The sequence below is a fragment of the Pseudopodoces humilis genome, chromosome 9, assembly GCF_049639895.1.
Source record: "Pseudopodoces humilis isolate 2021_Gansu_Grassland_sample_001 chromosome 9, ASM4963989v1, whole genome shotgun sequence".
Taxonomy (NCBI): domain Eukaryota; kingdom Metazoa; phylum Chordata; class Aves; order Passeriformes; family Paridae; genus Pseudopodoces; species Pseudopodoces humilis.
In genome coordinates this window covers 20,609,040-20,631,223 of record NC_142208.1, presented here as the reverse complement: position 1 = coordinate 20,631,223, position 22,184 = coordinate 20,609,040, and the positions used below count along the sequence as shown (strand labels likewise).

The 22,184-nt window shown below is 38.3% G+C and overlaps 1 protein-coding gene across 11 annotated transcripts in view; it reads left to right on the top strand.

Annotated features, from left to right (window-relative positions):
- The window catches only part of EXOC6 (exocyst complex component 6), a 115,192-nt gene that overhangs the window by 90,007 nt on the left and 3,001 nt on the right, over window positions 1-22,184 (top strand). For all 11 annotated transcript variants that reach the window (XM_088059414.1, XM_088059416.1, XM_088059415.1 and 8 more), the window contains one exon: window positions 556-629. In XM_088059414.1, coding sequence (XP_087915540.1) covers window positions 556-629 — 74 coding nt within the window. The remainder of the gene's footprint in view (window positions 1-555; window positions 630-22,184) is intronic.

Genomic DNA, 22,184 nt, shown 5'->3' with positions numbered 1-22,184 from the left:
TTGCCAATTTGGACAGCCAGTTCTGGGTTCAAAATGAGCAGAAGTTCATTACTGATAAGTAGGCTAAAAGGCATAAGAAAGAATTTCAGCTCTTCTCTGACCATAGGGCTTTCTATCCATTGTCTATACATGAAACTAACTCCCACCTTAGTGTTTGTCCTTTAATGCTGTTTGGCTGGAGGTGCAGGTTTTATAGCATGGATGCTGTAACAAAGGCAGATGTTTGAAACTACATTGACAGCTATGGGTTTGGTATTATTTTGAAATTCTTCAGTAATCATGCACCTCAGGCTAAAAAATACCTTGATTTCTGTGGTCATAACATTACTACTGGGTCAGAATTTTAAGCAAAATTTCTAATAATACTCCTTAAAGTATTATTCTTTAGGATTATTGGAAAAACTGTCAAAAGGTTGTTTGTTGGTTTGTTTGGTTTTAATCACTCTAAGTTATTAAGCTATTCCTATGCAACTATGCTATCTAGGATTTATATTACATAGAGCTTGATAAAAAATAAAATCTACATCCGTAATATTTTAACCTTTTTTTTTGCAGTGTTTGCTAGTTCTGAGCCTGTGCCAGGATTCCAGGGAGACACCCTGCAGTTAGCTTTCATCGACCTCAGACAAGTAAGACACTAGTTGGTGTTTTTTATCCTACTAATTTCCCCTTCTGACCAATGCTGAAGTTATTAAATTCAAGAACCTTTCATGTTTTTGCATTCCCATGTAATTAGTTGTGAAAAGCAGTTATTTGAAGTGTTGTTAGTGGCACTATTCCCTGTAATTTAGCATAAAACTGTTTCTCCGGTGTGTGGTTAGGGGGCACTGTGCTCCTGATAGTACTGTTATAGGAATATTGGATTGAATTTTGGTCCTGACAATTTTGTGAAGATCCTGTGACACCTTTTTGCAAGAGTGTACATGTTATCCTGGTGTGTGCTGGTCTGATTCCATTCTGAGCATATTCTCCTGTATACAAAACTACTCTCTGGATAGCAGAATCAGGCATGGTACTATTTAACATTTCCTTTCCTGAATTTGTTACATAGAGTGCTTTAAAACTGTTGGAAAACAGCTTTATTCCAACTGGATGATCCTTATTCTACATAAAATTTAATTTAATTTAATTTAATTTAATTTAATTTAAAATGCTGTAAAATTGGAAGCACTTTTCCACAGATCTTACCCAAAGGAAGGTTTTCCCAGACTAAAATCTATTAAAATCTTTGTAAATTTGGACATTATAACCACCGTAACAAATGATCTTCAAAACCCTTTCATGCTTGAAGTTAGCTTTTACAAAGAATTTATTATTTCACAAAATTGTAAGTATAATTTAAATAGTGAAATGAATCATTAACTGCACATGGAGGATCTTTAGCCTTCTGCAGATGTTGGTGATATTTTTTGGCGCCATTATGAGCCTATCAAAGTCATTAAAAATAAGATAAAGTAGAAAGAATTCTATACCAAATTATAGTAAGAATATTTTTGCTTTTAATAATTTAGTAGGTTTTTCACAGCAAGATGATTAAAGGGCATTCAGAAGGGAAGATTCTTGAGGCAAAAGTATTCAGATTTCACCTGGTAGTTAGAAAGGACTTCATTAAACTGTCTTTTTAAATGAAAAAGTTAATATGTAGAGTTCTCTGTTATTTTCTCACAGTAATATAATAATGAACAAATATCTGCAGTGGGATAAGTGCGTCCTGTGTGAGAAAGATACAGGATTATGTCTACAAGACTTGTTCATGCCACAAGTCTTGCCTTGACTAGCAGCCTTTCTCTTTTGGATTCTTTTTTAACTCTCTTTTTATTGTCCATGTTAAAAGAAACTAAACATCTTCCAATTTGTACTTAGATTATTTCAGTTGAAGGGAAAGTATGCTGAGATTTTGGCACCGTTTTTGTCATCCTTGTGGAATCCTTGCAGAGCCTACTTTTGTTTCAAGGGAAAAAAATTATTTCTAGCTATGCAAGAAGGCAGGGTGTGTACATACTTGCTGCAGGAAATAAAGTTTTTTGTATGTTTTAAGCACTAACTGGGGAGTATGTCAGTTAAATAGGTATTACACTGTTTATGATAGCTCTTAGTTTATGGTAGCAACTTATATTTAGAATTCTCTCAAGCACTTTATAGATGATGCTCTGTATGTCATGTGAATTTAATTAACTTAATGTACTTTATAAACAGGAGAGGTTAGGGCAGCTCTCTATTGGTTTGGAACTGGAGTTTGCAGATGTAGAACAGTTCTAGCATATTTGGTTTGGTTTGATTTTTACTATATTTTTGTGTGCATCACCAAAAGGTATTGCAGGCACACATCAAAAACTTACACCATTTAGTAAGGATTTTCAGTGCTTTCCCTCTTCTCCGTATTTGTGATCCATTTCTGTCTTAACAGAGTAGATGACAGTTCTTTTCAAGAATACTTAGAAAGGCAACAGAGCCTTTTTCAGAAGGTTCTTATAAAAGGTCATGCTTCTGTTTTTCAGTTTGAATTTGATACTTCTTCATGAATTGCAGGATATGAAAGATAAGGAAGTAGGTCCAGTGGTCAGGTTTTACCTGCCCACCCGGACTGTGCCCTGAGGTCAAACTCCTGATATTGGCTGTTTGGTACAGAGGAGCTGATGACAGGTAGGGGCTGATACAAGGGGGAAAGCTTGAACCGTATCAAAGCTAAAAGGCAGGAGATTTGGGACTCAGTGAGAGACTGTAGCTAAAAGATGGATCAGCAGGATTGCCCTCTTCTTAAAAAGCAGCTGACCTGCAAGGGAAAAGACTTTATCGTCCTGCCAATCACATGGTTGCTAATGGAAGCCAGTTATCTCAACAACAGCTACTCTGTGCTGTACTAGTGCAATGTGTAAGATTAACAGGGATTGGGCGGTAGGATATTATACCACGTTTTACTAACGACGTAAAGTCAGTTACCGGGAGCCAGCCTGGAATACAGAGAGAGGAGATACACTTGAATGATTACCGTGTAGGGAGGACCAGCTTTCAAAAGAATTGCCATAAGTATTTTCAACCTAACAGTTCTTGATCCTCTGTCTTTCCCTGAAGACAGTGTGTAGGCAGCATGTTGTCCCCAGCAAGACCACTTTCCTTCTTCCTTCCACAGACATAGAAGAGCAAACAGAAACAGCAGGCATGAGAAAGAGTTGTGCCTGAGAAGACAACTGTAGTTAGTAGCAGAAGGCTCTAGGAGGACAGAAATCACAAAGGAGAAAGCACTTACCAGTGTCCCATTTGAGCCACCTCTGTCTCTTTGTACTGTTCTCCACTTAGGCTTTTGTCATACTCAGCATGCTCTTAAAGATTTTAGTAATCTGAAGAAACCCTAGTCAAAAAAAGCTTTGTGCTATTTCTGTAACCACAGTATCTCAGCATTTTACACAGGTGACTTGGTGGGGTTAGCTGATTACACTTGATCATCTAGAAAGAAATTTGCAGCTCCAGCTAGTTTAGCAGGTAGAAAATTGGGGCAGATTCATGGTTCTGTGCAGCTGCGGTAATTGTGTCATGCCTTATGCCACTTGTCTTAGCATATGACCTGAGGTCACACCTACGTGCACCCTTTGACCCCACTTAAAGCCATTGAGGGGCCATCTCAGCAAGGCAATTATCAAAGTGGCATGTGCTGCTTTACAGAGATTGGTCTCAGGCATCTTGTGAAGATGACCCAGCTCTCCTGCAACTTGCATTGCTCTATGACAAACATTTCTTGCTACTGTCTGTACAGGGAACCTGGGTAAATAGTGCATTGGCCCAAAGTGAGGGGGAATAAACTTTGGGGATTTTGCTACCATTTTAGATCTTAGGTCAATTGGAATTAACCTTCTAGAGTAAACAAGTCTTAGTTTGTCTTACTTGAATTGTCTCTGAGGAGGAAGCACAGCCTCTGACATGAATTAGTTTTTTCCTGGTTATTATCAGTTCTTCAGTGACTGAAGACTAGGGTTACAGTTCTGGAATGTGAGGCAGTTTCTTGTATGTCCTGTACACTTAAGTACTGTGTGGATAAGACATGAATATTATAATTCGTGTGTTATTCTTTGGAGAGCCAGTGTAATATGTAGTGGACAAAAACAATAACCTTGTGGTAGGCTGAGAGTTCAGCAGTTGCTGTCCTAGGCCAAGTGTCCTGATTCTTAACCAAGTGGGTGCTAACAAATACCTCTTCTTGAAATCAAATTATTTCCTGCGGAGATACAACTAAGCTGCCAACATAGTTTGGCTATGTTTCACTTTTGACTCGACAAGTTGTTTCTGATGTTTCTCTCCACCATCAGCACTGCTTAGAGGCTTCTTCCTCTGTTGTGTCATCTCAAACAAGTACTCAGCTAGCTTGATGATTTGTGGAATTTCCTTGTTTTGCTGGGTTGAGGAGTACTGTGTCTTATCTGTGTTCTTTTGGCACTTAAGTACATGTTGTTAACACCCTCCAGCTGCTGTCAGTGTTAGTCCTGCAATGGGCAGCAAGTCTCAAGTGAAAATAATCATATGCTGTTGCTAACTCCAGAATTAAGCAACCACAGTAGCAGTATCTCCACCCACATGGCAGAGTTTACAGTGTAATAGTGGTGTCCTTCACACGGGAGACCAAGGGCTGTGATCAGCAGTGTCCATAAGTTCTGCTTTAGCATGGGGGGAAATTTTAGAAGATTTTCAACAATTTCTGTTTGCATTTTCTCAGCGTTAGAGATAAATTGGACACAAAGTCATGACACAATCAATATGATTAATATAAGGAGTAAGTTATCATAGAAACATCAGAATATACATTTTTGTCGGTCTTTTTTTTATGATGTGTGTGAATAAGCATGTGCCACTTCTATGAACTGAAGTTATTTGTAGTATACAACATGTATTCCATTTGCAAATTGATACCTGATATTTAGAAGTATAATACATTTTCTTCTAATTCTGAATCATCAATAGTTTATTGGATTGCTTATCCATTTACATTGTAATGTGTATTCTGGTGAGAAATATACTAACTTTGTGAACTGTAGTGTTCCATGCAACAAATGTAATGTAAATTTATTTGAATAAGGAAATTGTGTTACTACTTAATACAGCCCTCCTCTTTCTTCCCATTCATTACTGGGACATAGCATTGTCCTGATAAACTCAGAAGTAGGTAGGAACTGCAGACCACTGGGCTTCAATACCAGGCACAGGATTTTCTGACACTAAAGGCAGGGTGACAGTTCAGTCATGAACTGTATCCTCCACTGCTTGCAGTGTTTAATTTGAATTAATTTCCTGTGTCAGTACGCTTCTACGTTTCAGCTCTGGCTTGTCTCTGATTCCCAAACATGCAGCCTCCCAAAGCTCTTGCCATCTCTGTTCCCTCTGGAGAATGCTCTTGAGCCCATCAGTAGACCTCAGAGAATAGGTTGCAGCCTGTTGCCAAACCTGTTCGCCATAACTCTTGGAGGCTGGGGGCTCTAAAGGTGTGCTCTGGCTTCCTTTACAGGCTGCCAGCCCACAGAGTGCCAAGGCTTTGAAATTAGTGAGGTACACCCATCCTGACCTCTGTTCTGAGAAAGAGTCTTGAACTGAAGAAACATCAGGAGTTTTCAAGAGGGAGAAATCCCCAACAGAATGTTTAGGAGTAAGTCTTAAAAACTTCAGAGTTTGAAGATAAAAGTAAGACTTTTTTCATAAGGCAACAGTTTGAATTTTTAATTAGAAAGTAGTATAGAACATTTCATCTTTTCCTTCCTGAGGGAAATGGCTGCTGACTTTCATCTTCACAGAGGCTCTTTCACAATGTTTACCGATCCCTTTCCCCCTGTTATGCACTCCCCATCTTCTCTGAACAAGCAGAGGAGCATCTGTAACATGAAGCCCAGCCTCAGGGTGCTATGTAATGGGATTTGTGCTTCTCTAGTTTTCAGTGCGATGCTGCTTATTTAGCTAAAGAAAGGAGCTCAGGTTTCAGACAGCAACAATTCAGGAGTTGCATCTCCCTGGATTTTAGAGCATAGAGCCTCAGTTTGCTGGAAGAGGAAGGCAATTCTTCCTGGACTTTCCCTTCTCAAATTGACTTGGCAAAACTAAGGCAGAAGGGCTTGAGACATACCGTGGGCAGAAGAGGCACAAGGTTCAAGGTTCAGATCTCATGTGTTTGCATCATACAGCGGTAGCATGCATATGCATCTCTGGGTTTAAAATGACATGGTTGAGTATAACTGCAAGCAAAATGTGTGTTACCTGGCTTGCAGGGAAGACACCATATTTCTTCAGAGTACTATATTCTTCCAAGTAAACAGGAATTCTTCACACAATTCTGACACCTTATATTCCCCAATGGAATCTCTTACTTCTGATTTCTTCTCCTCAGCTAGGTTCTGCAAAGCCTTTAGTTAATCACAGTAGGCTCAGATCACAAGCTGTGTGTATAGATATTTGTGAGGAAGACTTCAATCAGTGCTCTGTACACAGAAGCAAGCTGGCTCATTACTAGGATGGGATTTATACCTGCCAGCTGGTAAGAATTAGGAAGCTTGGGAAACAAATGCACAGAAATTAGCAGTGGGGAGTCAAAAACAAGCATGGCTTTGGATTCACTATCTTGATAGGGATTTGCAGAATCAAGGAAGAATGGCAAGTTAGTAATTTCCTGATGGTAAGTATTCCTACCCTGTTAGTGCCAGAAACTAAAAGCACACATGCCGGGTATTAGGTGTCTGTGTATTCTTTGGGACTTTAAATCATTCATCAAATTCAGTGCAAAATATTGTATCTAGATTATCTAAATGCCCCTTTTTCAGCAGAGAAGTGTAAATAACATGCTGATCATGTACTAGGTTTTTGCTCTAGATCATGGTGTACTAACAATGAGGGGCATACTTGAAAATATATTTGAAAAACCTCAGTGTACAAATGCTGTTACTTCACTAGCTCTATCAATACCTCACTTAACAAAAATTATATACATAAGGCCATTTAACTGCAAGATACCCCATTCCATATATGGGGACCTTAGCAGTTTCTCCAAAGGAAAGTATAGTATAATATATTGTGCACAAAAGGCTATGAGGTGTAAAGGTGGAACGTGTAAACAGAATGCCATCTCCTAATCAACAGTAAAGAATGGAATAGATAGCTAAGTCATGGAAGTTATAAAAAATAAGAAAATTCCATATTGTTTCTTTAAGCTAGTTAATATAAGGGATACAATTCTCTGAGTTCTCCTCTTATTTAACAAGATACACACAAGAGCTAAATGAGCTGGCAAGAAATCTGTATTGTGTGTTCAGAAACTACACAGAACTTGTGAAGCACTGACTCAGCTTGACTTTCAGACCTGCAGATAACAGTCTTTGAATAAGAGCATAAGCCTTAGTTAGGGCATTTTTTGTTGTTGTTGGATGAATTCATAATTTTGGGAACAGACAGGAAATCACATTTATTGATCTCATTTGTGCAGGTGAAAACTTGACTTAGAATTTGGCAGGGGAGTTTCATCTTCTAAATGCTACCATCATGGAAATCACTAAAAGTTTCACTGGAGAGCTTGATCAAAGCAGATATGGAAAAAAGAAAAAATAGAAAGTTGGCAAAAGCTGCTGTCAAGACTATTTAGATGGACATATCTGAATCCCTGATGACTACCAGCTGTCACATTTAATCAGCTTTAAGCTCTTCTTGGTCATCATTACTTTTGCAAGACACAGTTTAGAAATAGTTAATCAATTAATTCAAAACCTACAGAGCTGTTTTATGATGAAAACTTCATATCTCTGGAAAACCCTTCTATTCAAGAGAGCTTATCCCATACTTACAGAGAAAATTCATATAAGACTGGGGCTTAAATGGAACAAAATTTTATCCTTGGTAGTTGAAGCGGAATCCCAAGAATGCTCTGCACATAATGTTAGAACCAAAAGGCTTCAATTTTCTTGAGCATGACACTAAATTTCTTTAATAACTGGCATGCTGTGGAACACTTTGTGAAGCAGCCATTTCCAATGACATGAGAGATGGCACTAATTAAACTTTATCTGGAGAAGGTTTTATTCTTTTGCAGAAGGACCTGTTTGTAAGAAGGTTTCAGAAGGTTCACTTCCAGATAATTTCTCAATTAACAAATATCTTCCTTGAATTAGAAGTTGATCTATGTGCCTGTTATATTTGTAAAGTCTTACTTACCCTTTGAGTCACTGCTACACATTCCATTCAGTGAAAGTTACCAAATGAAATGAAGTTTCTCTTTAGTTATTCTTCTGCTAGCAGTTTTGCTCCCATCCAGTCCTTGCCTTTGTCATGTAAGAAATTATGTACATGCAAGGAAGAAAGATTTGAGTGGACAACTTCCCAAAGTTTGTGAATGCATTATATCAATCTGTTGTCTTCCTGGTGACAGCCAGTTGCTGCAAGATCTCCATCATTTTATCTGGGCCCTTTTGTAGCCCTGAGCTGATGGAGTTCAGTTTTGGAGCCCCCATCTCCCCAGTACTTTCTCTGAATTCTGTGAGCAAAAATGTGGCTCCTATGATTAATGAATAAGCATTGTTAATTGAGCAACACAAGAGAAGAAAATTATTGGTTTATTTCAAGTTATCTGTTATTTGTATTCTCTTAATGTTTCTAAGTCCTAGTGTTTGATCGGGGAGTCATGGGGCTGCATTAGTGTATTAAGTAATTTCTGCCCCAAAATCACATACATTCTCCAGCCTTGTACAACCTGGTAGTACCGCTGGTATGTAATATGTACTGAGCAGCACTACTAACCCTTTAACCCAGTAGACTTGCCTTCAGTATTTTTTTCAGTTGCATCAATCAACATACTTAGGTTCCATTCCTTTTCTAAATTATCTGTCAATCACACACAGCTGACAGAATACTGCATTTTTTTCCTTTTGCTAGTTTCTTCTGTGAAAAAGAAAGTCCATCTCATCTTTGGAAGTCACTGCAGGGCAAATATAAAATCCAGTAAAATCAAAGGAATCTTTTACATCAAGAAAACAAGACTTTTTCTCTGCTTCAGAGCAGTAACAATGCATGGAAGGAATTGCATGGACATAATAAGGCAATGGTGAATTGGTGAAATGGATAATACTGTCTTAGGAAAAAAGATCATACATTCAAAAGTGTTTGTATAGGATATACCATAATGTGACACTGCTCTGCAGTTGTCTGTCTTAGAACTGCAGAAATACAAATTAAAAAATATTACTCTGTCTAGCTAGATTGCCTTCAGTCAGTCAGTGAAATCTGGGAGATGAAGTTAATACAAAGATGCCAATAGCTGGCAAAAGAAATCTTTGAATTTCATTCTGGTTTGTTATAACTGGTTTCTGAACGAAGTGTACTAGTTGTACTGTAAGCAATATGACTGAACCAGCATGTTTGTAGGCACAGCTTGTCATATATGTTAACATTTATGGTTCTTATGGATGTGTCAGGTTTGGAGCAATTTATCCTTTTACAAATTGTGCTATTTTAAAGAACATTGAAATAACAAAGTTTACATGGAAGATTCGTATATAGACTGCGTCCTCCTTGCAGAGGACTCTCCCTAGAGCATTAATAGCAAAGGAACAGTGCAACTTAAAAGACCCTGCAATTACAGAAAGTGTGAATAGAGAGTGAGTAATAACAGAAATGCAGAAATAAATCAAAATATGACTGGATGGAAGCACTAGATAATGGGGAGAAAAGAAAAACATAAAAATATGGGATGACAGGAAAAAAAGATAAAAAGTCAATTTGTGTCTTTAAATGCACTTTGTTATTCTTACCCTTTTCTTTCTGTGTTTATAATTTTCCATGGTTTATGCTGAGATCCAGTAAGAACATTTCTTTTTTAAACAGTAGAAATTTGAATAGATGTTTTTATCCAAAGAAAATAAAGGACTTTCAGTATACAGATAATGGTGTATAAAGTCCATAAAACCATCAGGTTGCCTTATTCCCAGGAGAACTCAAGTTTTCCCTGTTTGAGTAGTGTGCCTCCAGGAAATCGTTCAGAAGGACACATAATTAGCCCACACTCTTCCAGAGTGCACAGTGTAACTTGATGCAGTTAAACCAGAAGACAGTTTTCATCTTTTGACCCTGTGTCAAATGTGTCAGTTGAGTAGCTTACCTGAGATCTGTAAGACAACATAGGCCATCAGGGATTTTCTGATAGAAAGGAGCGTGCAGTAGGATGTACACACAAAACCACAATTTTAAAACCTGACCTACTTTCAAAGTAACAGAAATAGTGGCCATTGTAAATGGCACAACTCAGTGCATTCAGATTCTGTTTCTTTTTGCCAGTCTGAAGTTTAAAGAAAAATGTTTTCCCTTGCTTAGGATGTATGGAAAGGACATTAAAAGTGGCTCTTTCACTTCAGGCACTAACAAGATATTGAGTCCTCTGGAAGGATGAATGTGATGCTATCATTCCAATGCACATCCAAATGATAGTCCCAGGAATGGTAAAATGTTTAGTATAGTGTCTATGTCTTGCATCCATTGACATGCAGAAAAGCTGAAAAAGTTCTCAGTGAAATGGAATAATGTTGAATAACTCTCAGACAGAAATGCCCTGGTAACTGTGTGGGGTGGTGGTGGTTTGTGTGTGTCAGGGTGTGGCAGCTGCAGGAGGAACCTGCCTAACTTGTAGAAAAGGCACAAGCTGAAAACTCAGATGACACTGTAAAACAGCCCTCATAGCTTAATTAAATAAAACCAATAATGTGATTTAAACTTCTTTGAATTAAAGTTACTTTAATAAGGGTGTTAATTACTAGAGGATTAACACTGCTTACATGTGATAATAGATCTGGTCAGTCAATAAAGGGTGAGAATAACGTTCCTTTAAGAAGCGAAAGAATCTAGCACAGGATTACTCACTAGAAAGGGATAACATTTCAAAGTGGCAAGTAAAATAAGGGGAAGATGTTTTTAAATTGCAGGAGGCATTAGAGGCTGAATTTTGCCATCATTACTCAGCAAAAGTTCCATGTGTACTGGGATCTGTTGGAGCTAAAATATGAAGATTGTCATTGCAAATGACATATATAATAATTTGTAATTACTCAGTCTTCCAGGGAAGTCATTAGAAATATTTTTTTAGATAAAATATTTAAAGAAAATACTGTCTGTAGAATTGAGGAGAAAATGCATAATCTGAAGGAAAAAGACTGTCTTCTAAGGAGATTAATTTCTTGAAGATGTATTTCTTAGAAAAGAAATTGTATTGGATTATTGCCTTTAAGCAAAATGGAGTTCTTCCTAATATGTTTACAAGCAACAACTAGAGGAGAAAGATCTTTTGCAAAAACCCAATTTAAAAAAGGACATTTTGAGGTATCCAGGTTGCAACTTGCTGGCCTTGGAAGCATTTGTTAAACGAAGTTATCTAGACAACAAGTTAATGGAACAAAACCAGGATTTTATATGGGCTATTAGTATTTGCTAAAATGTTTTGAGAATCATTTGATAGATATAAATAGGGAAGTAAATGTTTTCTTGTAGCTGAAGGGGAAAGTGAAGGTTGTCCATGAAAGAATATGAAAGTTTTTTCCTAGTGATTTTGGCATTCCTTTTAACTTGTCTCTATTTACATTCCTGAGCTACCGATTGTGGAATTCCTTGTCCAGAGGTTCTCAGGTCTAGCATAGCTTTCCCTAAGGGATGTAACTTCATCTGCTATAAAGGGTGGTTATGCAGCCATACCCTCCCTGAGTGCACTACTTTGGAAGAAATAACTATCTGTTTACAGTAAACTTATGATTGCCACATCTGTAAGTATCTGTGCCTTATGGATTGCACTGGATTTTTGTTTCTGGATGCAAACAAAATTATGCTGTTTTGTGGCCTTTTATGTCTTGAATTCCAGTGGCTTTTCACATATTCTAGCTCAGCACCCAAGATCAGCTGAGAGACTTTATGGAGCAGTTGCTGTATTTGTATCTGCTTCCTGCAGAAGCTTTTCAGAGAGATACCATGTATATAAAACTCTTAAGTGTTTTGATGGCTGCCTAAGAGAAGAATCTGGCACACTGTGGCTGTAATTTTTTATTTTAGATGTGCAGCTTTTGAGAAATGCACAGATGCTAAAAGAAACTAAACCAAAAGAAAGTCGTTAATTAAAAGATAATTACTCTGTTGTGTTGAACCAAACCTGCAGTAGAACCTCAGGTTATCTCTCTGGAAATGGTGTGATTCATAATACACCCTGCAGATCGTGGACTTCTGAGGAGAGCAATTGCTGCATATTCAAGAGTGCTAATAAACCTTACAGACCTTCTGCTAAGTTGAATCAATCTCTGTAGCAATGTAATTTCAGCATATTTCATAGACGTAATTTTCTCTGGTGTTTTTATCCAAGTTGGAATATGACAAGACTGGAAAGTTGGGAGAGGGATATGCCCCGTTCACTGAATCAGTGCAGTGCCTGCATTGGTGGTGTGCTGGGTCTGTTCTTGAGCTGCAGCTTCACACAAAGAGCTGAAGTCTCTTCCTCTGTAAGCACAAAGCTGATGCTGTGGAGCTGTGTCATGCTCACTTGTCTTCCCATAAGCATCAGTTTGCATTTGTGCACCGGGCTGTGTATCTAAAGCTCCTTTCTTCAATTCTAGAAGTAACTGGTCTGAAATTTAAACTTGCAGATGTATACTTGGGCAGACCACTGCAGATGATTAGTTCTAGGGTACAGCAGCCTGATTGTCTAGATCAGATGCATGCGTATACAAGGAAGGATAGTTTGGGGTAGTTCGAATCAGCATTTGTCAGATAGTGATTTCTTATGGTATGGTGCATATACGTATTTGTAAGACTGCAGGCATCTAGAGTTAACTCTCATGGATAATGCTAAATATAAAATGTGACACATGAGACAACAGTGTTCAATTCCAGAACACGGTATAAAAGTGGATGTGTTTTATGTTTGAATTTTATTCTACTTACACCAAATTAGATTAATTTGAATTAGACTCACCTCTAAACCAGAGAAGGTGGTTAAAATGTGATTTTTGATTTTGAACTTTTTGATGACATTTTTAAGTGAATCATCTCAGATAGACTTTTACGGGAAGGATTGTGACAAATGATAGTTTTAATCCTTGAGAAGCTTATTTTAGGATACTGTGCCTCATCATGTGCAATTTATGGCATTATTTCATAGACAAGTGAATAGTTTAAAGCAAACCTCTTGTGACTCTAGTGCAAGTAAAAAACAAGTGCCTGTAGAAAATTAAAGATTAAATAAACTAAACTATAAAATTTCTTCTTGGTAGATGTCAATGTTTAAGTACTACTGGCAAACCTGTGTTTAAAAAAACAATCAGAAGCCAAGTGAAAATGTCAGCTGAGAGATTTAACTGTGCTATATTAAATACTTCATAATTTTAACATTGTGTTTTAAAAATTTTGAAATTGTGTTTTCAAAGTCTCCTTCAGGTGAGAGGCAGATGGCCTGTTTTGGGGGTCTGCACTTGTCACCCCTGCATGCTGTTTGAGCGTGTACACCTCTGCGTCAGGAGCTCAAAACCAGAAAAAAGTGGTGAATGACCTGACCATTGCATAATACACAATTCTTAATCCACACAAATTTTGCCATTGACATAGTTTATGCTTTGTCTAAGGGGACTTTGTGTACGGACTAACACGCTTGACAGGAGCAATTTGGCCCAAGCCCGTGCCCTCTGGAGCCTGACTGTCTGCCAGGCTCCTGCTTTTCAAACTCTTCCCTGCTTCTAGACTCAAAAGATGGTTCTTTTGCTACTAGTCCAGCTTATTCTTTAATGATGAAGAACAACACACTTCATAATAAACATTTTCACTGTAATTAAACAAATCTTCTTTGAAGAGGTATTACTTGTTGCTATACTGTGTGGTTCATAGGGCCTAGCTATTTATATTTGTCTCAGAAACTACTTTTCTGTGTCTTCAGATGTTACATATTGGGCTGCTTGAAGTTTTAATGGTATTTGTAAAAATTATACATTGTGAATGTTTTTCTGGTTATGGTAACAGCAACAAGCTTGTTCACCTGACTTCAACAGCAAGTATTCAATTTTGTAGGCAGGCCCAAGTTAATTTGAAGTGCCAAAGAATAAAAAGAATAAATTCTTGAATGTAACAAGACCAGGCATCTCTCAAAGTGTACCACAAGGTCCAAATTTTAGAAAAGAATTCTGCCCTTTGCAAGGATTTTTTTCTTATAAAAGAATGAATATTATTATAAAATGAACACAAATAACTTACAGTTTTTTCTTAGAATAACAACAAATCCCAGTGGTTCAGCTGTCATAACATTATACATTGTACATTTATGAATGTGTTGAAGATTGTATCCCAACATTCAAGACAGTGACAGATAAAATTTCACTTATAAATTTGAAACAGATGGTAGCATTTAAATACAAAATTGTTTCATTCTTGTGAACATTTCAATGTCCCAGATTTAGACACAATTTCTAAATGCATGGTGCTTAGAAGAAGAAGGCATGTCTTAATGCAGTGGCTTAAAAATTGAAAGACGCTGCCTAACACAGACTATGCTTCCTTTGAAAATCCAGGGCTCAGTTTTCAAAGCGTTGTCTAGGAATTTAGCCTGCGACCCCCATTGACACTAATGGGAATTGCATAGCTAAGTCCCCATAACATCACTTTGAAAATCCATTTGTTGTACCAATTCAGAAGAATAGCATAAACTACAGGGAGACGTTCACAGTTCAAGAGATCAGTGTACACTTTGAAATACAAGACCAATGTGCATTATTCCAGTTATGTGATCAGTAGGGGAGATTCTGAAATTCACCACATTCACAAAATAAGTCACCAGGTGTAAATAAAACAAAATATTTTGCCAAGTGGCAGGCAGACTTGATAACCAGGCTAACAAGATGTTTGTCAGCAGTAATGAACACCTACTGATTAAGTGATAATTGTGTTTGGTTGGTACAATGTTATTCTACAGTTAGCAAACTCTGTCTTTTTTTCTTTCAAGCTGGATTTAGGTATCTATATTTTAAGTAGTTCTGTTGTTCCTTTGCAACCAAGAAATGTTCAGAGTAAACAAGACTTGTCTTTGTCCAGTTTTGATTCTGATCCTGGTCCTTTATGTTTTGTTTTCCAATTTAGTAAGTGCTTTCAAGGTGTGCATGCTTTAATTAACAGGAGCATAACTTGGTAAATAATGATGGTGTGATCTTCATCATGCAGACAGTTTTTGTTGGAAATAAGTGTATACCTGTGTAAGATATGTTCTTGTATACTTGTACATGAAACCTAAGCAAAGATTTAAAAAGTGTTGTTGTTGTTGTTGTTGTGTAGCTGTGTTACTGCAGTGCCTATGAGTCCCAGTCATGGACCATGGCCCCATTATGCTGGGCAGAATATAAATAAGTGTTTTAACAAAAGAAAGACAGTGCTGCCTCAGAGTTCCCAAAGCAATGAGATTATAGCTCCACTGAAAGGTTAACATTATGTCAGAGATTATGAAACAGCAACGATTCTGGCTGACAGGCTTCCTTTTGAGTCCTGAAACCCATTCGTCCTTCTTAAAATAAGGTGGGTTGGGTTGGTACAGTGTGAGCTCCCTGGAGTAGGAAATGTTGAGGACTGGAACATCTGTGAGTGGCTTTTGTGAGCTTACTGTGTTTAAAATGAAAAAGTCACCTTCGTGTTTGGTGCTTTTTAGCTTCAAAGCCAAATAAAAGTAGTAATAATTGAAATATTATATTGTTTGCTTTTTCTTTATCTTAGTGACTTAAATGATATACATAGCTAGCAATAGTCTACTTTTTTGTAGGCCAAAAGCCATGCATCCTCAAGGAAAAAATTGTGATGTTACTTCTGTATTCTTTCCTAGGAAAAGATTGGGTGTAGCTTTCAGTTGTATATGCTTGGCACTATTAATTTCTCAGAAGAGTTCACCGTATTCTAGGCTTTGGGTTTTTTTTAATTAAAGAGGTCAAAATCCATTATATCAAAATTTCAAAGAATTTACCAATTAGCTGTAGTCTGTGGTGCCCAGCAGGTGGCTTTTATACTATTAAAGGGAGATTGTTTCCATCTCTGATCAAAGCGAAAGCAAAACAAAAGAAAATATAGAATATTTTGCTGTACACAGTGCAAACCACATGCTGTGTAAATTATGTAGAAGCTGTACATGAGAGACTGTTCAGTCATCCCACTTCAAGAAAAAGTTCTATATATTTTCACACTGGTCCTCACAAGGATTTCAATGGTAATGTCTAAGTCTGTTTAGATTACTGATTAGCTGAGAAGGTTAGACAGTTTGTGATTTCCTAAAATGAAGACTTTCGAATTTTTCTTATTTGAAAGTGAAAACGCACAACTAAGTAGATAATGAATTTACTAGAAGTGAAAATAGGAAAAGCTGAGTGTGCTGGAATGTTTCAAGATGCAAAAAAAATCCAATTTGCACTTTTCAATGAATCTAAACTTCCCCGATTTTTGCCTACTTAAAAGAATGTTTGTGACCTTTTGACCCTTTTGTTATCCCTTACTCAGAAAGGCCTTTATTCTGTAAGACTTAGGTATAAAAAAATAAAAAGAGCATTAATGGCGTAACAGTCCTTTCTGATCACCCTGTGTAAGATGTTTATGCAAAGTGTCAATAGAAGCAATTGGCCTAACAGTGTGACAACCTGCTTTGCTTGGAAATGGGCTAATCTCCTGTTTGGGTTATCCAGAGGTCAGGTAAGGATTTCTTTTTTCGCACTCCCCGTAGCGCATGGGTACATAACCTGCAAACACTACAGGGCAGAAATCAGAAGCAATTGAGCCCAAGGATGCCACAAAGCATTTTAGTTAATCCTGACCGGTTTGCTTTTCCTGATTTTTTTTTTCCCCCTCTTCCTTCTTTTAGTTTTTCCGCTCCTGGTCCCATCCCAGAGAGTCTGCTTGAGCATATAACACATAGTGATGACAGGGACTCTACCAATTTCATTATCTGCTGCTTCACTGTGTTGGTTTTTCTTTTTCTTTTTTTTTCTTTTTTTTCTTTTTTTTTTTTTTTTTTCTTTCCAAACAGGCATCATCCCACTCTTTTTTGAAGTTCACGTGGAAACCTACTTTAAATCTCAGTTTTTGAGGGCTGTCCCCTTTGCCCTGTCACAGCAGGCTGGAACTCAATAAGAGCTCAGGCAAGCGTAGCGGGCCGGGCAATGGGCCTTGGCGGGCTGCACGCTGTGAACTCCTGCCTCACTGAATCAGCTTCTGTGTGTTTTTATAACTGCCTTTTTTTTCCCTGTTAATTATGCCCCAAGGCTGTGGAAAGACAGCATTTATCTGTTTCAACAGACTAAGCAGCAAGTGTTCTGACATGTTTATCAGGCAAATTGTACCTGACAAAAGGTAATTACACATGCAATCAAGTCCAGAAGTAACTGGGTGATTAGGGGTTAATAAACTGTTTAGCATAAGAAATATTCAGCTTGTGAGCAAGGAGAGTGGGCCGGAACTGACATAACTGACAGTGATATATTAAAAGAATTACTTTTCTTTGGATGGAATATTTGACTTTACTGAAAGGTAAATAGGAAATTAAGCATACAACTCGTTTTTATCTCCTGCTCCTGAATCGCTGGTGCCATTTGTACAACCAAAGCTATTTGCTGATGCTCATGCTGTTTCAGAAGAGGTTCCAACTTGCACCATTCCAACTTGCCCTAAGGTACCTTGATAATTTACTATTAGGATTTTTGTAGTATAACCAGCACAGTGTTTAATGGACACTGCCCCCATTTCCATCAGTAAAGCTCATGTCTCCTCCTTCTGTCTGTTGCTGTGTTCACTCTGTGCATAGCAAGTTCCCAAAGTTGCGTTCTCTTCCAAGATTATTCCTGACAGTTGCCCAAAAGTAAAAAGGAAAGGGCATCTGTATGATATCTGAGGATGTGACAAGAGGCTCAAACAGCACTGAAAGGGCCGGATGATCAATTCCAGCAGTTCCCAGTGCACAAAATTCTCACATAATTACAAGATGGCCTAAATACAGGACTATGGCTGAGCTGCTCTGAACTTTAGGTAATACAATACAAAGCTTTAGTGAGCAATGATGAAGAGTAATTTCTATTCAAATATGGCCATATCACCTAGATACTGGCAAAACTTAGAGTACTAACTTTGAAGAATAGAATAGCAAGTACTCTATTTGAAATCAGAATTCTGTCCCTGAAAGTTTAAGATCTTTCATATCAGTTTAAGATCCCTCATAGCATCAATATTATAATGTTTTGTGTTAGCTAGCAAGGTCTTACAGTAGGAGGTCTTTTACCAAAACATAGCTTAGTATCTTTTAAAATAAGTCTTCAAATTAAAAATAGCAGTGTTGTCTGTATAATGTCAGAAATTACTATAAACTTTTACATAAGTACATATAAACATCACCTTTTCCAAGTGATGTTTGTTTCTACAGAGAGACCTAATGTTAGACATAAAAGGCATTTAGAAAATACCTGCACATGAAGGGAAAATTACAAAATTAAAGCACTGTAGAGCATAATTCAAAATAAAAGTGCAGTGCAGCAACCAGAGGCTTAAGTTACCTATAATGTTAGAAGTATGTATGTGACTAATAATGTTAATGGTTTGGGAAAGCAACACTGTTGCACGTACAGTCGAAGAAACATGCTGCTCTCTGATCACCAGCTTTGATGGTTCCAAGATGTTGGCTAAAGCTTCCCCTTATATCACACCTTTAGAAGAGGCAAAATCCTCTAAATAAGGTGGAAGTATAGGCTGTTATCCTGTAAATGTAAGTAAGTTGACAATATATAGGATGTTCTGTATGGTGTACAAGAAAGCAGCAAAGGCTAAAGCTTGTTGTTTTGGTTTTTTTTTCTGTGGTTTTTTTTGTTTTGTTCTGTTTTGTTTTTTTTTTACATAATGACTCAGACACACGCACATCTCTCACATCTCTGCAAATTGTTCCTAGTCAGAAGGGAATAATTGCTCCTTGCTCCTAGGGAAGCATATTCAGCTTCATTACAAAATACTCAGGTATAGTATTGCCTGTCTGAGCTTACTCTTATTTTTCATGGTTATTATGGGATAAAGAGCACAGTCGTGCCATTGTTCTTGGGTAGCAGAGTACATATATTTAGTTTATTTGGTGCTTTACAGTGTTTTGGCTGCATGATAAGCTGGTTCTGACTGAACACCCTTGGGTGGCTCCTTAGGTGGGGGCTGAGTAGCTTTCTAACAGCCAAAATAGGCTGTGCTGCCTCCAGACTGAGTAGTGAGGGAGACTGCCTTTCTGTCTGAAGTTTTTTCCATATGTGTTAACTTAGGAAAGATGAATGTGCAAAATAAACATTTTTCCTATCGTAATTTCAAGGCAAGCTGTGCACAGTCTAACCTTGAAAGAGTCGCAGCCAGGTGCACCAGTATGATGTGATACATTCTATGGCCATTGACTGTTTTTTGAGGCTGGGAAGTACTTACTGCCAGGACCTACTGTTTGCCCGCATTTGTCTTTTGACAGTGTATGCCAGTGTGGAGCATTTCTTGTTAGATAATACATCTCATTTTCAGTTATTGTCTCAGTAATAGTGAAAGCTGTAATAGATAAAGTAGTAGTAGGGAAATGTTGCTTTAACTTGGCCTTTAATAATTTTTGATCCTAGATGCTGCAGTAAAAACTACTGTCACAGAACAAGCAAACTGTCCTGTGCTTCATATACATCACATGCCTGTGGCCAAGACAGTCCCACTTTTTCTATATCAGGGAGAGGAATTAAAATTATTAATTTAAATGGGGCACACATTTGTGTAGCAAAAGATGGTGTAAATCAGAAAGGAACAGAGCAGCAGAAAGTGGAGCAGATTGGTGAGTAGCACCTCTGCATTGTTGCTGCAGGATTGAAGGTGAATTCAGTGTTGTGTTGTGCTCAAGTGAAGCTTTGCATGAATGGGTTGAATTTATTTCCCACCCATGTGGTGGTCCTGGGGCCAGTGAGTCATTTTTGCTAGACTGTCCTCTCTGCCACTGGCTGCTTGCCAACTTTATCCCCTCACAAAGCGCCTGTATTGACTGTGCACCCACCGAGCCTGGGTGCCAGGGCAGATGCAGGTGATAGGAACGGCCAGGACACAGATCCCGAGTGCTGCACACCAGGCAGCTCTTGCCCACCCCACAGCATGCAGTACTTGCTGTCAAAGCCCACTGCATACGGCAGTATGCAACAGTGCAGAACTGCAGCTGTGAGTGGGACAAAATGCACAATGCATAGTCATGCACAGCAATAGTCTGGTTTCCAGCAGTGTCTGCAGCTCCCTGCCACATTTAATCCAGAACCAGGACATGATTGTCACACTGCAGCTCCTGAGCAAATGCACAGAAGGAGGGAAGGGGCTGTGACTGAGTGGCATGTGTCATTTGATTGCATGTCTGAGCCTTTGAGCTACCTGCCGTATGTCATAACAGCTGCTTGAACTTAAGAGATTTATTAACATGAGGTTGGTTGTGTGTAGCTCTTTGACCATGCATGGTGCAGGGAAGAAGCTCTGGGTACATCCCCCTTGCCAATCTCTTTGGGTGTTCATTCTTTAGGGCCAGGACTGTCTGGGAGTGCACAGAATATACTTCATGTTCTGTGTGACATTTTTTTACCTGCTGTTGAAAAACAACAGACTTCATGGTCTGTTTAGAGCCCTACATGCTTCCTATGTTTGGCCAGGTGACAAATGAGATGTAATCTTCGAGCAATCACTATGACAGAGATTTCCCAGAGCCATGGCACAATCAGTTGAGTCAACCATTGAAAGCATTGTATGAAACTCACTCATGCAGTATCGTCAGGGAAGTTTCTTTGAACTTGTCAGCACTGTAATCATGTCGGTGGTCAATGGCTTTGGGCCACACATTGCTAGCAGGATGCCTTTAGATACCTTTCACCCATATGAGCTTCAGGGTTATTTAGGATTTACCCAGAATCCTGAATTTCAGGGTACAATATGGGTAAGAAATGAAATCTTTCACCTCAGACTCACTGAATACAACTGCAGGAACGTTGGTCGATCCTTAAGGACCGTGTCCCATGTGGAGCCCATGACAAGTAGCACTGTAAGTAGCAGTAAGATAGTAATGACCAGATTATATAGTTTGGGTTCCTGCCAGCTTTATCCTCACAGCTTGTCTTGTGTATGTGCCTGTCCTATCTTTCCACTCTTTTGGTTGTGCTTTAAAATACCTCTGTGAGCACTGGGCACCACAAACTGTGTTACGCAGGTAATAACAAGTGATGAGTAATACACAGTAGCAACTGAGGCTGTGAGTTTCACAACTGATGCTAATTTCTGAGTTGTCAAGCCTTCCCAAGTCTGTTTGCTTGGTGACTGAAGGCATGTTCTCAGCAACTCGGTAAAATTTGTGGTGTCCATCTTGAGAAAGGGCTTTGTAGGAAAGAACCATTTGAATTTGACCTTGGTGGTTATCATGGATATCTGGTCAGCAGAGAATGAAATAGCCTCCTTGGGTTTTAGATCCTTTCACCCCTTTGAGATAGTTAAATGTAAAATGTAAATGTCACTGAGGTTTGTAAGGGTCCCTGAAGGTCTTTGGGATGACCGAGCAGTAGGTGTGTCAGAGGTCCATTATAATACCAGGAAATGTTGCTACCTAGTCCTAAAAGACTACACTACAAATAAGGAAAGAGTAATTAATTAGAAAATTATGTATTTAAATTAGACACTATATTTGAAAGTAACATTATAGAGTGGTTTGGAAGTAGAAAAATTTGCAAAAGGGAGGCATAGAAATTTGAACCTGGGAGGACTGGATGTATCCTTTTATTCTGTAAATAAATTGATTGTTATTATTATATTGTTATAATTCTGGTCACGAGCATTGCTGGACATCTCTGATGGTTTATTGGGCTGAGAAGTTTGAGGAAGGCAAGGTTCTCTGGGGTGCAGTCCTCCTCTTAGTGTAGCCTGAGAAGTCAGAGGAGCGGGTGCCTGCTGCAGTTCTGCCTGTGGGAGTAGGGGCTGCTACTTTTGTGTCCCAGCTATAACAGCTCTGGTCTGGCTTAGCAGAAGCAAATGTTTGAAGTGAACAGGGTTCTTCCTTGAAATAGCAAAATGGTGTGACTTGCAGTATTCTGTTACATTTTTTTAAGTGGTTTTGTTACACAAAATCTTGTTGCAGCCCACCTTTCCAGCATTACTGATTCAGCAGCTCTGCAGGCAAGCAG